This window comes from Rutilus rutilus (genome assembly GCF_951802725.1).
Source record: "Rutilus rutilus genome assembly, chromosome: 15".
NCBI lineage: Eukaryota > Metazoa > Chordata > Actinopteri > Cypriniformes > Leuciscidae > Rutilus > Rutilus rutilus.
In genome coordinates this window covers 22,428,517-22,440,311 of record NC_140220.1, presented here as the reverse complement: position 1 = coordinate 22,440,311, position 11,795 = coordinate 22,428,517, and the positions used below count along the sequence as shown (strand labels likewise).

The window sequence follows — 11,795 nt, the reverse complement described above, 5'->3', positions numbered from 1 at the left end:
ATCATTTATAAGGAGAATAGAAAGGAGATGATATAGCTGGAATCATTTGCATTGATGTTGGTGAATAAGTGTCAGTTTCACACATACAAAAAAATGACACTGTCCTAGGATTTCGGCAAAGCAGTGTCTTGAGGCTGTCAACAGCAAAGCTGAACAAGACAGCTAAATGACCCAAAAGGTTGGAGGGTAGCACACTAGATAAATCCCAGCCAAGTTTGCTCAGTAATGTGAGGAGCTGACTGCTAGTACAGCAGTTCAGGAACGGGCAGAGCTGACAGTGTATAAAAGTTGGCCAACTTTTTGGACTGAGCAATCAAAGAACAACAAAAGTGAAGCTCAGAAGAAAAAAGGGACCTTAGGGATGAAGTAAGCAGAGGCAAGTTGTGAAAAGAGAGTGGAGGACAAAGATAAAGAAATCACAAAGTCAGAGAAGGGGAAGTTATTGGATAAAAAGAATCAAAGTTGTGAGCAGAAATGATAGGCTGACAAACTATAAAAGAACATGTAAGAGCTTGAAAACTATATAGGGGTTTTTAAGGCGCTCAAGTCTGGAGGTCTACACCTGCGTGATAAGGAACTTGGAACTTTGAATGGAAAAGAGGTTTGGCATAAACACAGCTTTGATAAAATACTGCAAGTTTAGTCCCCACTCCTGTTATTGAGAGAACCTGTTCCTGTTTAAGTCGTTGCTTTGGTCTCCTGCTCCATCTTGTGGTTCAAATAGTGCACCTTCTAAATGCTGACTGTGAATTGAACCACATAGCCTACAGAAAATGCCAAATAGTTTATTTTATTTACAAATATATATAGTATTATATATAATATTTGAATATATACCCCAATGAGCCAAAACATTATGACCACCTGCCTAATATGCTGTTGGTCCTCTGCGTGCTTCTAAAACAGCACCGACCCGCCGAGGCATGGACTCTACAAAACCACTGAAGGTGTCCTGTAGTGTATCTGTCACCAAGACATTAGTAGTAGATCCTTCAAGTCCTGTGGGTTGTGAGGTGGAGCCATGGATCATTCTCAATTGGATTGTGATCTGGGGAATTTGGAGGCTTGGTCAACACCCTGAACTCTACATCATGTTCCTCAAACCATTCCTGAACAATGTGTAGTGTGTCAGGGTGTATTGTCCTGCTGAAACAGGCCACTTCCACCAGGGAACACCAGTCTCATGAAGGGGTGTACCTGGACTCAGGGTGTCCCAGCAAAGCATCACACTTCAGACACATTCAATTCTGAAGCTCATGTGTCCATTATAGATGCCGAACAGGGTCAACATAGGTCAACAATCTGATTGGTCTGCAGCATATGCAGCAGAGTGTGAATCAATGTGTGTGTGACACATTCCTCCCATACCCATCATTAAAATTGTGTGTGACTTGTGCCTCAGTAGACCTTCTGTTGGCTCGGACCAGACAGAATAGCATTCATTGCCCTCATGCATCGATGAGCCTTGGACGCCCAACACCCTGTTGCCGGTTTGTGGTTTGTCCCTCCTCGGACTCTGTTGGTAAATTCTCACCACTGCTGACTGGGATCAACCCACAAGCCTCGCCATTTCAGAGATACTCCGACCCATCACCTTGCTATAACAATTTGGCACTTGTCAAAGTCGATCTTTATTGCTGCCCATTTCTCCTGCATCCAACACATTGATTATTAGAACTGTTTGTTTGCTAGAATATTTGCATATTTATAGAATTTATAGAAATTCCACACGTAACTGTTACACAATAGAGGCAGTAGCCTCTCTTTAGAGAGGAGTAGCCTATCTAAATGTCGCTACTAGTGTGAAAATAATGTGCAGAATTTCTGATATAAAATTATAAAACATATTATACGTTTAATAAAATGTGTATTTAAGAGAGAGATAAACACAGGTGGTTGTGAATATTGCATGAAGGTAAAAAAAAAAGATGTATTACACCACAGAATAATGCCATAACGGCCATTAGTAAACACTTCAAAAAAAAAAAAAACCGTATATTTGCTTTACATGCTGCATTTCTTTAATTAGTTTGAAATATGTGTTTTGAGCAGCTTTTTTTTTTTTTTTATAAAACAACAATAATAAAGGTAGATATGTAACAATTGGTTTGTTATAAAAGTATATACAATTCTAATACTATTTCTTTTTAATTCGCTGCTAACGTTTCTGTGTGGTGGCGTCATGTGGTATGACGCCTGACAGATGTCTGATTCATTTGAACGAATCGGTTCGGTTCAGTAAACCATTTAAAAAAACTGATTCACCAATTCCTTTAATCATCACGTTCATCAGTAACAGGTTCACTGTAAAAAAGTGTTTAGTTGACTTAACTTAAACAAGTGAGGAAACCTGTTGCCTTAAAACTATTAATTAATAAACTTCATGCATAGGCCTACTAATAAAAAAAAAAAAAAAAAACGTTTTGTGAACTTGACAATTCCACTTCATTTTTTTTTTTTTCAATTACGAGATGAATCACTTTTTTTAAGTTGTCAACTGATCACGTTTTGCACTTACAGTATATATTCAGGACTGAAAATTTGCACATAGCCTATAGCCTACGTGAAATCTTCGAGGTTTGATTTGATTTCTTGTAAACGCTGTCTAATAATGATTTCTAGCCAGAGACATTTATTGAGCTGAATATGATCTGAAAATGTATAATTAAATATTAACCAAAATCTACTTTGTGTTTTGACATTTTTGTTGTTCGTTCATTTGTTCTTCACCTGCTGTTATTAAACATTATTAAACATAAATCCAATTGATTTTATGATGTCTGACTTAAAAGTCTAAACAGAATTAAAAAAAGTAATATTATGTTGTAAATGTTTTTAAAATGATGGAGTTCACATAGGCTACATGTAATATTTGAGTTTAATTAATATCTTAAGTTAACATGTTAACTGTTATTAATATATTTATTTAGTAAAATCTTTTTATCACTCAATGGAACCTTTTCACACACTGTGATGACTTGTTTTAAATCCTGCAAAGTTGTATGTATATTTATAACACTATACTTAGTATATGCCTTTGCATCAAATTACAAAAAAAAAATAAAATAATTGAACGTTTTTCTTTTGCTACTTGAGCACATTGGAACACAAAAATATATTTAATGTAGTCTCTCATTCAATAGAATTTTACCCAACTCATGGTAAAAAAAAAAGTTGCTGCCTTAAAGTACAATCAACCTTAAGTACACTCTGACACTAATTTCAGCTCAGTGATTCAAAAGCTATTTCGCAAATCAGTTCAACTGAATCAAATGAACCGGATCATATACAAGATTCGCGAATCACACAAGCTGACACTTCCTGTAGCACTGCACCGCCTCAAACAAAACAAGCAACTTAGTTTCCCATACAACCTGGAGAGAAGGCCGCAGTGAAGATAATCCACTGCAGCGGACATATAAAACACTTTTATAATAATTACGTGTCTATAATAGAGGAATCGTGTGTTTTATAACACAAATACTGGAGCTGTGAGCTGGTAATTACGGCGATTATGGCGGCCAGCTACAACGCGAAAGAGGAAGACGGTCATCTCTCCGGATCCGCGGGGCTCGGCGGAACCGCCATCCGGACCAGAAAGCCCGACAACACCGCCTTCAAACAGCAGCGCTTGCCGGCCTGGCAGCCCATCTTGACCGCGGGGACCGTGTTGCCCGCATTCTTCGTCATCGGCCTCATCTTCATTCCCATAGGAATCGGCCTCTTCGTGACGTCCAACAACATCAAAGAGATCGAGGTTTGAGTCTGTTTGCGTGTAGCTGCTAGTGTCATTTTACTAACAAACACTAAGACGTCTACTGTTCACTCGGACGTCGTGAGGTCTATGTATGTAACCGCATGTTTCTCTGGTTTACAGATTGAATATACCGGGACTGACAACTCCAGCCCGTGTTTTAACTGCTCTCAAAACTTCAGCTGGAACAGCACGACTCCATGCAAATGTGTCCTGTCCTTCTTTCTCGACCAACCTTTCGAGGTTAGTGAGTGTTTGTGACCTGCCCATTGTGCTGCATTCCTTTTCAAGGGATGGTGTAGTCAAAATAAACGTTTTGTCTTTTACTCACTCTCAATGTTGTGACAACCCTTTATTAAAGCCTGACATATGAAGCAACAGCCAGAAGTGTAAATAGTACCTGAAAACTGAAAATAACCCAAAAACCATCAACTGGCTGGAACATAAACGTGCATTAAAGTTGAAGAAGGACCCATGCTCAGTTTTTTACCCCCCATACAATGAAACTTTTTAGTGGCCATTGAATGTCGAAGTGTTAAAAGGACAAAAACGCAACAACAACTACTGCTCAAAAGTGTCTTAACATACTTGTGATGACTTGTGTTCTATATTATATATTCCATGTGTTCTGAAGCCTTCTACCATCTTCTACCTCTCATGTCTCAAATCATTCAAGCTTTTGCATATTAAAATTAGGCTATTTTTAACTTGTGTACAAGGTTTCTGGTGTCAGCTGCTTCCAGTGTTTTTTTAGCTGCACAAAAACAGTCTGTTATGCTACTTGATATTGCAAACTGTTATTTATTACCATATTGTTTTAATTTATTAAAGTACTCATAAAAACACTGGTTTGTAGCACAAATAGTTAAACCGTTTACTACACTGTTACTCTTTTAGTTATTTACTCATTGCGGCTAATAAATTGGAGGTCTCTCACTCTTTGATAGGTATTAATTATCATCATATTCATTGCTACATGGTTTTGGTCATTATGTAGAAACATAGTACCATAGTACTTTTGTTAGTAGTTTCATCAGTCACTTTTAGTTGTACTATGAGGAAACGAAAGGCCTTGTGTCTGATAACATCTGACACGCATTTTAAATCCAAAGGTTCTCAGTTTAGTTATTTATAGAAGATATTTTACTGGTGGGTTAATTGATGAGCTTTCACAACAATGCCAGTTCACGACTCTAACTTTCTGTCCTCAGAGTAATGTCTTCATGTACTATGGCCTCTCAAATTTCTACCAAAACCATCGACGGTATGTGAAGTCCAGAGATGACAGCCAACTCAATGGAGACCTTAACTCACTTAAGGTATTGCGTGTTTGAATCTGTAACACTATATATCTACACAGATACAGATCTATACTATTGTTGCCTCGCTGCCCATTCAGGCAATGACTTTGCAGGCTGTGTTTGCGCATGAAGGTATCTTACGAAACTGATTTCGGACAGACTTCTGAGGCAGCATAGACCTTTGGTGATAACTAAGCAAATATTGAATTACTGCGATACTAAGTTCTCACTAGAAATTATATCAAAAGTGGAAAAAGTTACCCAAAAATGTAAATTTTACACTCAAACTGACCACTAAACACAACTTTCAAATGACATCCGTATTTTTTTAGTTTAACTGTTATGGAACCGAACGCACAGGATTGTGGGCTATAGCCTAATAGGCAGCGAATGACACATCTATGCCGCTGCCTACAAAAATCACTCAGATGTAGGGCTGGGTACCGAGTTCGATACTTTTTAGGTACCGACCGAATTGCCTCGATACTATCGAGTATCGAAAAATGACTTGTTTTTCGGTACCAGATTTCGATACCTAAGGGGTTAACTCGTCAACGTCAGTGCTCAAACAAATACATATGAAATTCACAACGATACGCCTAAATTCGCTCACGCACATACACGCAAACTCTACACACACGAGAGGCGCGGAACTCTCCGCACATACTCTTATGAGACGCGCGCGCGCACACAAACTGTCCACGCACATTCTCATGAGACGCGAGCCTATGGACGCGAGCACACACACACAAACTCGCGCACATACTCAATGACACGCAAGCACACACACTCACAATACCCTAAAGATGTGGAAAAGTCGATCAAAAGTGTGGCTACATTTCTCCAGGCTCGATGCCAACAGCGTGCGATGCAGTATTTGTGGTAAAATAATGGCTGCAAAGACGGTACCGCGACAGATATGATGAAGCCCTTGACAGTGCACGGAGTAAACATAAGAGCAGAAAGTTGCTGCGTCTTCGACTGGTAAATGAAGAGATACCTTGTTGATCACTCTGACTGTGTTTATATTGCAATAATGACCTACTGAATGTACACTGCCGTTCAAAAACGTGTTGGTCAGAATTTTTTTTCAGTAAGCATGCGTTAAAGTGATCAAAAATGACCTTCCAAAAACTGTTTTCATATTTCAGCGTTGACAACACAGGAATAAATTACATTTTGAAATATATTCAAATAAGATTTAAATTGTAATACTATTCCACAATATTACAAGTTTTACTGTATTTTTGATGAAATAAATTCAGCTTTGGTGAGCATGAGCTCTTTATAAAAAAATATTTTGTACCTTATGTATATGTATAAGGAATATTTTGTTCCTTTGGGCTTTTTTTGTTCCTTTGTGCACTGACTAAGGAGCATGAGTCAAACTGAAAAAATAAAACCAAAGTTTTTCTGAGGTAATGTGTTATAATCTTGTTAAAATGGATTTCATAAAATTGGTATCGAAAAAAGTATCGATCAGGAACCGGTATCGAAATCAAGGTATCGGTATCGGTATTGGTATCGAAATTTTTTGAACGATACCCAGCCCTACTCAGATGAAGGGATCTCGGTAGAAAGGATGTGACGTGATCATTGGATTCGGACGTGCCCTGTTGCCTTCCTACTTCCGAATGCTTCCTGTGGAGGCAGCATTTTTTAACATCTATTACACTATCTATCTATTGACACTCTGTCTTTCAGTTTAATGATATATAGACAGCCCTAGTTTTAATGACGAAGCAAATAGAAACTAAATAGTTCTCCTAGTTTTGAGCTCAGCTGTCTGACGTGTTTGACAGCATAGTATGCTTCGCCGGCGCTGACAGATGTCAACACTATGTCAACAAGTGCAGCATGAGAGCAGGGTTTGTCATCATGGGTTTAAAACATCTCCACACCTATTATAGTCCTGTCAATCACCGAGAGACCTTGTCGCTTTTAATGAACTTTAAACGGCTGTCACCTGTTACAACAAGTCTACTGCTTCCTGAATAAAAGACGTACTTGATTGTATGTTATATATGAAGCTCAAAGCGTATCTTATATATTTCAGGATCCAAGCAAAGAATGTGAGCCGTACCGCGTTAATGAAAAGCCAATAGCCCCGTGTGGAGCCATTGCTAACAGCATGTTTAATGGTAAGACCTGGGTCTGAATACTTGCCATCGTGCGAGACCGTTTCCTCAAGAGTTCTAATATCGATTGTCTCTTTCACTCTTTGCTTCAGACACATTAGACTTGTTTTACATTGATCCCAATGGAACAAAAAAAACAATTCCACTGATCAAAAAAGGGATCGCATGGTGGACGGACAAACACGTGAAGTTCAGAAATCCTGCTGGCAGTAATCTTACTGCTGTTTTTAGAGGTATAATTCTATATATGGACTTACATGTTTACTGTGATGAATTGGCAAATGTTTTCCCATATCTCGAACTAAAACTCTCCTCATCTTCCAGACACCGCAAAGCCGGTCAACTGGCTCAAGCCTGTTTATGAGCTAGACACTGACTCAGAAAACAACGGCTTCATAAATGAGGATTTCATTGTATGGATGCGTACGGCTGCCCTCCCCACCTTCAGAAAGCTCTACCGCATCATTCAGAAGAAGAACAACATGACACCCACACTGCCTAGAGGAAACTACACCCTGGAAGTCACCTACAGTATCCTTGCATTGCTTACCTTTACAACGTGAAGCTCTGCAGAGAGAGATAGCTAACAGTGTGTGTGTGTGTAAGGAATATGTACAGTAAAATGAACGAAATATTTCTGATTCTGCACGAGATCAACATTATCAAATCATACTCCGATAGCTTTTCATTCAAATTGCTAGGCTAATCATATTATTTGTAATTCAAATTATTATTTTCAATTAAAATTAAGCATTTTCACTATCGGTCTTTGACTTTGGTAAGTAGTATACACTACCGTTCAAAAGTTTGGGGTTAGAAAGATTTTTCTTTTGAATTAAATTAATACATTTATTCAGCAAGGATGCATTAAATTGATCAAAAATGACAGAAAAGATATTTATGATCTTACAGAAGATTTTAATTTTATTTTAAATAATGTTCTATATTAAGCAGCACGCTTGTTTTCAACACTGATAATAATAAATGTTTCTTGAGCATCAAATCATCATATTAGAATGATTTTTGAAGGATCATGTGACACTGAAGACTGGAGTAATGATGCTGAAAATACAGCTTTACCATCACGGGAATAAATTATATTTTAAAATGTATTCAAATAGAAAACAGTTACTGTAAATTGTAATATTTCACAATATTACTGTTTTACTGTGTTTTTGATCAAATAAATGCAGCCTTGGTGAGTATAAGAGACTTCTTCCAAAAACATCTTCCTGACCCCAAACTTTTAAATAATAATGTATATTTGCTCTGAAATCGAAAAAAATCTATATATATTTTTTGCCATCCGTGAAATCATAACCGCTATTGTTGACTAGTAATTCAAATATTTAATGCAAGAACCATTTAAAAATGGCATAGGAATTCCATGAACAATAGAGAGTGATAACACAAACTGTTTTATGTGTTTGAATTTATTTATTAAAAAGGTTTAAAAAAAAGAAAACTGATTAATGAAATAAATTAATAACTTCAAGTGTTTTAAATGAGGGAGGGATTCATTTTATGCCACAATAACTGTACCAGTTCTTAAACAAATTAGTTCAGTTCTAAAAATGCAATTTACAAATCATACATCGCATATACAGAAAATGCATTGTTAAATTTGCACACACTGGATGATTGTATTGTGACACCCAGTATTTCACCTCCAAATATTAAAGAGATACTCCACTTTTTTTGGAAATAGGCTCATTTTACAACTCCCCCAGAGTTAAACAGTTGAGTTTTACCGTTTTCGAATCCATTCAGCCGATCTCCAGGTCTGGCGGTACCACTTTTAGCATAGCTTAGCATAGATCATTGAATCGGACTAGACCATTAGCATCTCTCGCAAAAAAATGACCAAAGAGTTTCGATATTTTTCCTATTTAAAACTTGACTCTTCTGTAGTTACATCGTGTACTAAGACCGACGGAAAATGTAAAGTTGCGATTTTCTAGGCTGATATGGCTAGGAACTATACTCTCATTCCTGCGTAATAATCAAGAAACTTTGCTGCCATACCATGAGTGCAGCAGGCGTAATGATATGACGCAGCGCCTGAAAATAGTCCCCAGCTCGGTAACTTCCAACGTGAGCTGGGGACTATTTTCAGGCGCTGCGTCATATCATTACGCCTGCTATACCCATGGTACGGCAGCAAAGTTTCTTGATTATTACGCAGGAATGAGAGTATAGTTCCTAGCCATATCAGCCTAGAAAATCGCAACTTTTCATTTTGTAACGATGTAACTACAGAAGAGTCAAGTTTTAAATAGGAAATATATTTTTTAGAGAGATGCTAATGGTCTTGTCCGATTCAATGATCTATGCTAAGCTATGCTAAAAGTGGTACCGCCAGACCCGGAGATCAGCTGAATGGATTAGAAAACGGTAAAACTCAACTGTTTAACTCTGGGGGAGTTGTAAAATGAGCCTATTTCCAAAAAAAGTGGAGTATCCCTTTAACAACACACAAGGGTCCAGATTTACTAAACAGGGCAAATTAGCTTGAGAGCACGATTCCACAAAAGCGCAGATGGGAGTGTAAAGTTCAGCGCGTGATCCACTGACGACACGCAAATTAAAGAACATAGCAACAATGTTTTTTTGGGCGGTAAATAATGGTGCAAATACCAGTAAATTGCCGAGCGCAAACCTTAGTAAATCACCTTGCATGAGTCAATTAAATACTTTCCTCTGATAAATTTTCCATCTGAAAGGGAAACTCCTACAAATGCATAATAAGGTCAGCCACAAAAATAACCCTGTTCACGCCTTTTCAGCGCTAATTTTTCACTGTGTCTTTAGTAAATCCGTTAGTTTATTTGGCCAACAGTGTCAAGTATAATATATTTATTTTTTCCCTTGCAGTCAGTAATGTTATCCCTTAAAACTCATCTTTGATAATCAAAATTGCATATTTAAATGTTTTTTTTCCTGTGAAAATATTTTCTTCATGCCTTAAAATAGCTTGAATGTAACTTCACACCCTTGCTTCATTTAGTATGCGTGGACTCATGAATATGCAAATTAGCCCCGCCTCCACTCACTCACACCAGCTCAGAATAGCTACCTGATCCCCACTCGACATGTAAACAACATTAAAAACTTGATTTTCACCACAGGGGGTCTTTAATAACTTCTAAATTGACATTGTTTCCTCAACCACTTGCCCCTCAGACTACCCCGTCCGCAGCTTTGAGGGCCGCAAGCGTATGATCCTCAGCACCATCTCCTGGATGGGAGGGAAAAACCCCTTCTTGGGCATCGCCTACATAACGGTGGGCTCCATCTGCTTCTTCCTCGGCGTGGTGCTCCTCTTCATTCATCACAAATACGGGAACCGCAACAACAGCTCTGATATTTCCAGTTAAGCTTGTGGAGTGCATGCGTTCTGTCAGGCATTTGAATGGCATGCTTCGATTCCAGTTTATCATTTTAATTGTGCAAGACAGCATTTGACCACTTGATGTTCAGCTTATTTATTTCTCAAGATAAAGATGTTGTGTCCACTTCAAAGTTTTATTTTTAAATTTTTATTCTTTCCGATGATGGTTGATGGTTCATTTCAAGCATGATTTGACCATTTATTTGCACATGTCTGTTTAAGCCTGAGGTTAGCGTGATATTTATGGAAGCTTGGTCCACCACATAATTAAAACGGTTATTGCAATTTTTATCTCTTAATTCAGACTTAGAGATATAAACTGTAAAATGTCGCAATTACCTATTTTATTTCCTGGTGGAAACAAGCTTCCATACATATTCCAAGATAGAGCCAATGCAAAGTCAAAGTTGTATAAATTAAATGAATGTATATTTGTATTTCATAAAAAATGAAAAAGTGAAAAAGATCACCAAAAGTGATGTTTAAACAGGGCAATGTAATATGACTACTTTATGTTTTAAGTTTAATATAAAAAGAATAGTTTCACTTTTCCTCTGAGGTTCATAAAGTCAAATACTGAATCTGTTTATTTCCGAGCTTCTATATAGTGCCAGATTATGGTAGGGATCATTGACAACTACATCAAATTTTTGAGGACTGTTACATTCTTATTGTTTTCTGGAGATGTTTATGCTCTTTGCTGTGTGTACTTCAAGGCTTGCAACAAGGACCAAATGTTTAATTCTGTGTCTATTTAATTGAAACAGTCTTGGGCTCATTTTGGCTGTCGTGTCTTTTTTTAAGTGTTGTTATGTTTTAAGCATGTCTGCCTCTAACAAATAAGCACTTTAGAATGTGACAAGCCATACATTTTTGGTCAGTTTTTAGGAGTGTGTGCTGCGCTGTTGGACGAATAAAATGTCTAATTACTGAACTTCCTGAGAATTTCTCATTATTATGTGTTAAGTAAACATTGCATTCTTTATCTGCTGGAGGCATTGCCAAATGAAGACAAGTTGAAGACTGAATTAACATGTTAAATCAGTACAGGAAAAAAACACTTTTTAATCCTCTTGTAACAGGAAGTTTAATTGAATTTATTTTATTTCTAAGCAATTGACAGTCTCAACCCACACTGTAAAAAGTGATCAGTTGACAACCTAAAAAAAGTGAGTAAACCCATTACATTAAAATTAAGTAAATAAACTTCA

General features: G+C 37.4%; 1 protein-coding gene across 1 annotated transcript; it reads left to right on the top strand.

Moving 5' to 3' along the window:
* The first annotated feature begins 3,284 nt into the window (after positions 1-3,284).
* Positions 3,285-11,518, top strand: tmem30ab (transmembrane protein 30Ab). The gene is made up of 7 exons (XM_084431944.1): positions 3,285-3,757; positions 3,878-3,997; positions 4,966-5,073; positions 7,112-7,196; positions 7,286-7,426; positions 7,518-7,724; positions 10,377-11,518. Exons 1-7 carry the CDS (start codon positions 3,515-3,517, stop codon positions 10,568-10,570), a joined length of 1,098 nt encoding a protein of 365 aa, XP_084288070.1. The 5' UTR covers positions 3,285-3,514; the 3' UTR covers positions 10,571-11,518.
* The last annotated feature ends 277 nt before the right edge of the window (positions 11,519-11,795 follow it).

What these genes read in the sequence shown, in the direction of transcription:
- tmem30ab (XM_084431944.1), top strand. Translation starts at nt 3,515, where the DNA reads ATGGCGGCCAGCTACAACGCGAAAGAGGAAGACGGTCATCTCTCCGGA. An exon ending in TTCTCGACCAACCTTTCGAG is followed by an intron (nt 3,998 to 4,965) that starts GTTAGTGAGTGT and finishes TTCTGTCCTCAG; the next exon opens with AGTAATGTCTTCATGTACTA. An exon ending in TCTTACTGCTGTTTTTAGAG is followed by an intron (nt 7,427 to 7,517) that starts GTATAATTCTAT and finishes CTCATCTTCCAG; the next exon opens with ACACCGCAAAGCCGGTCAAC.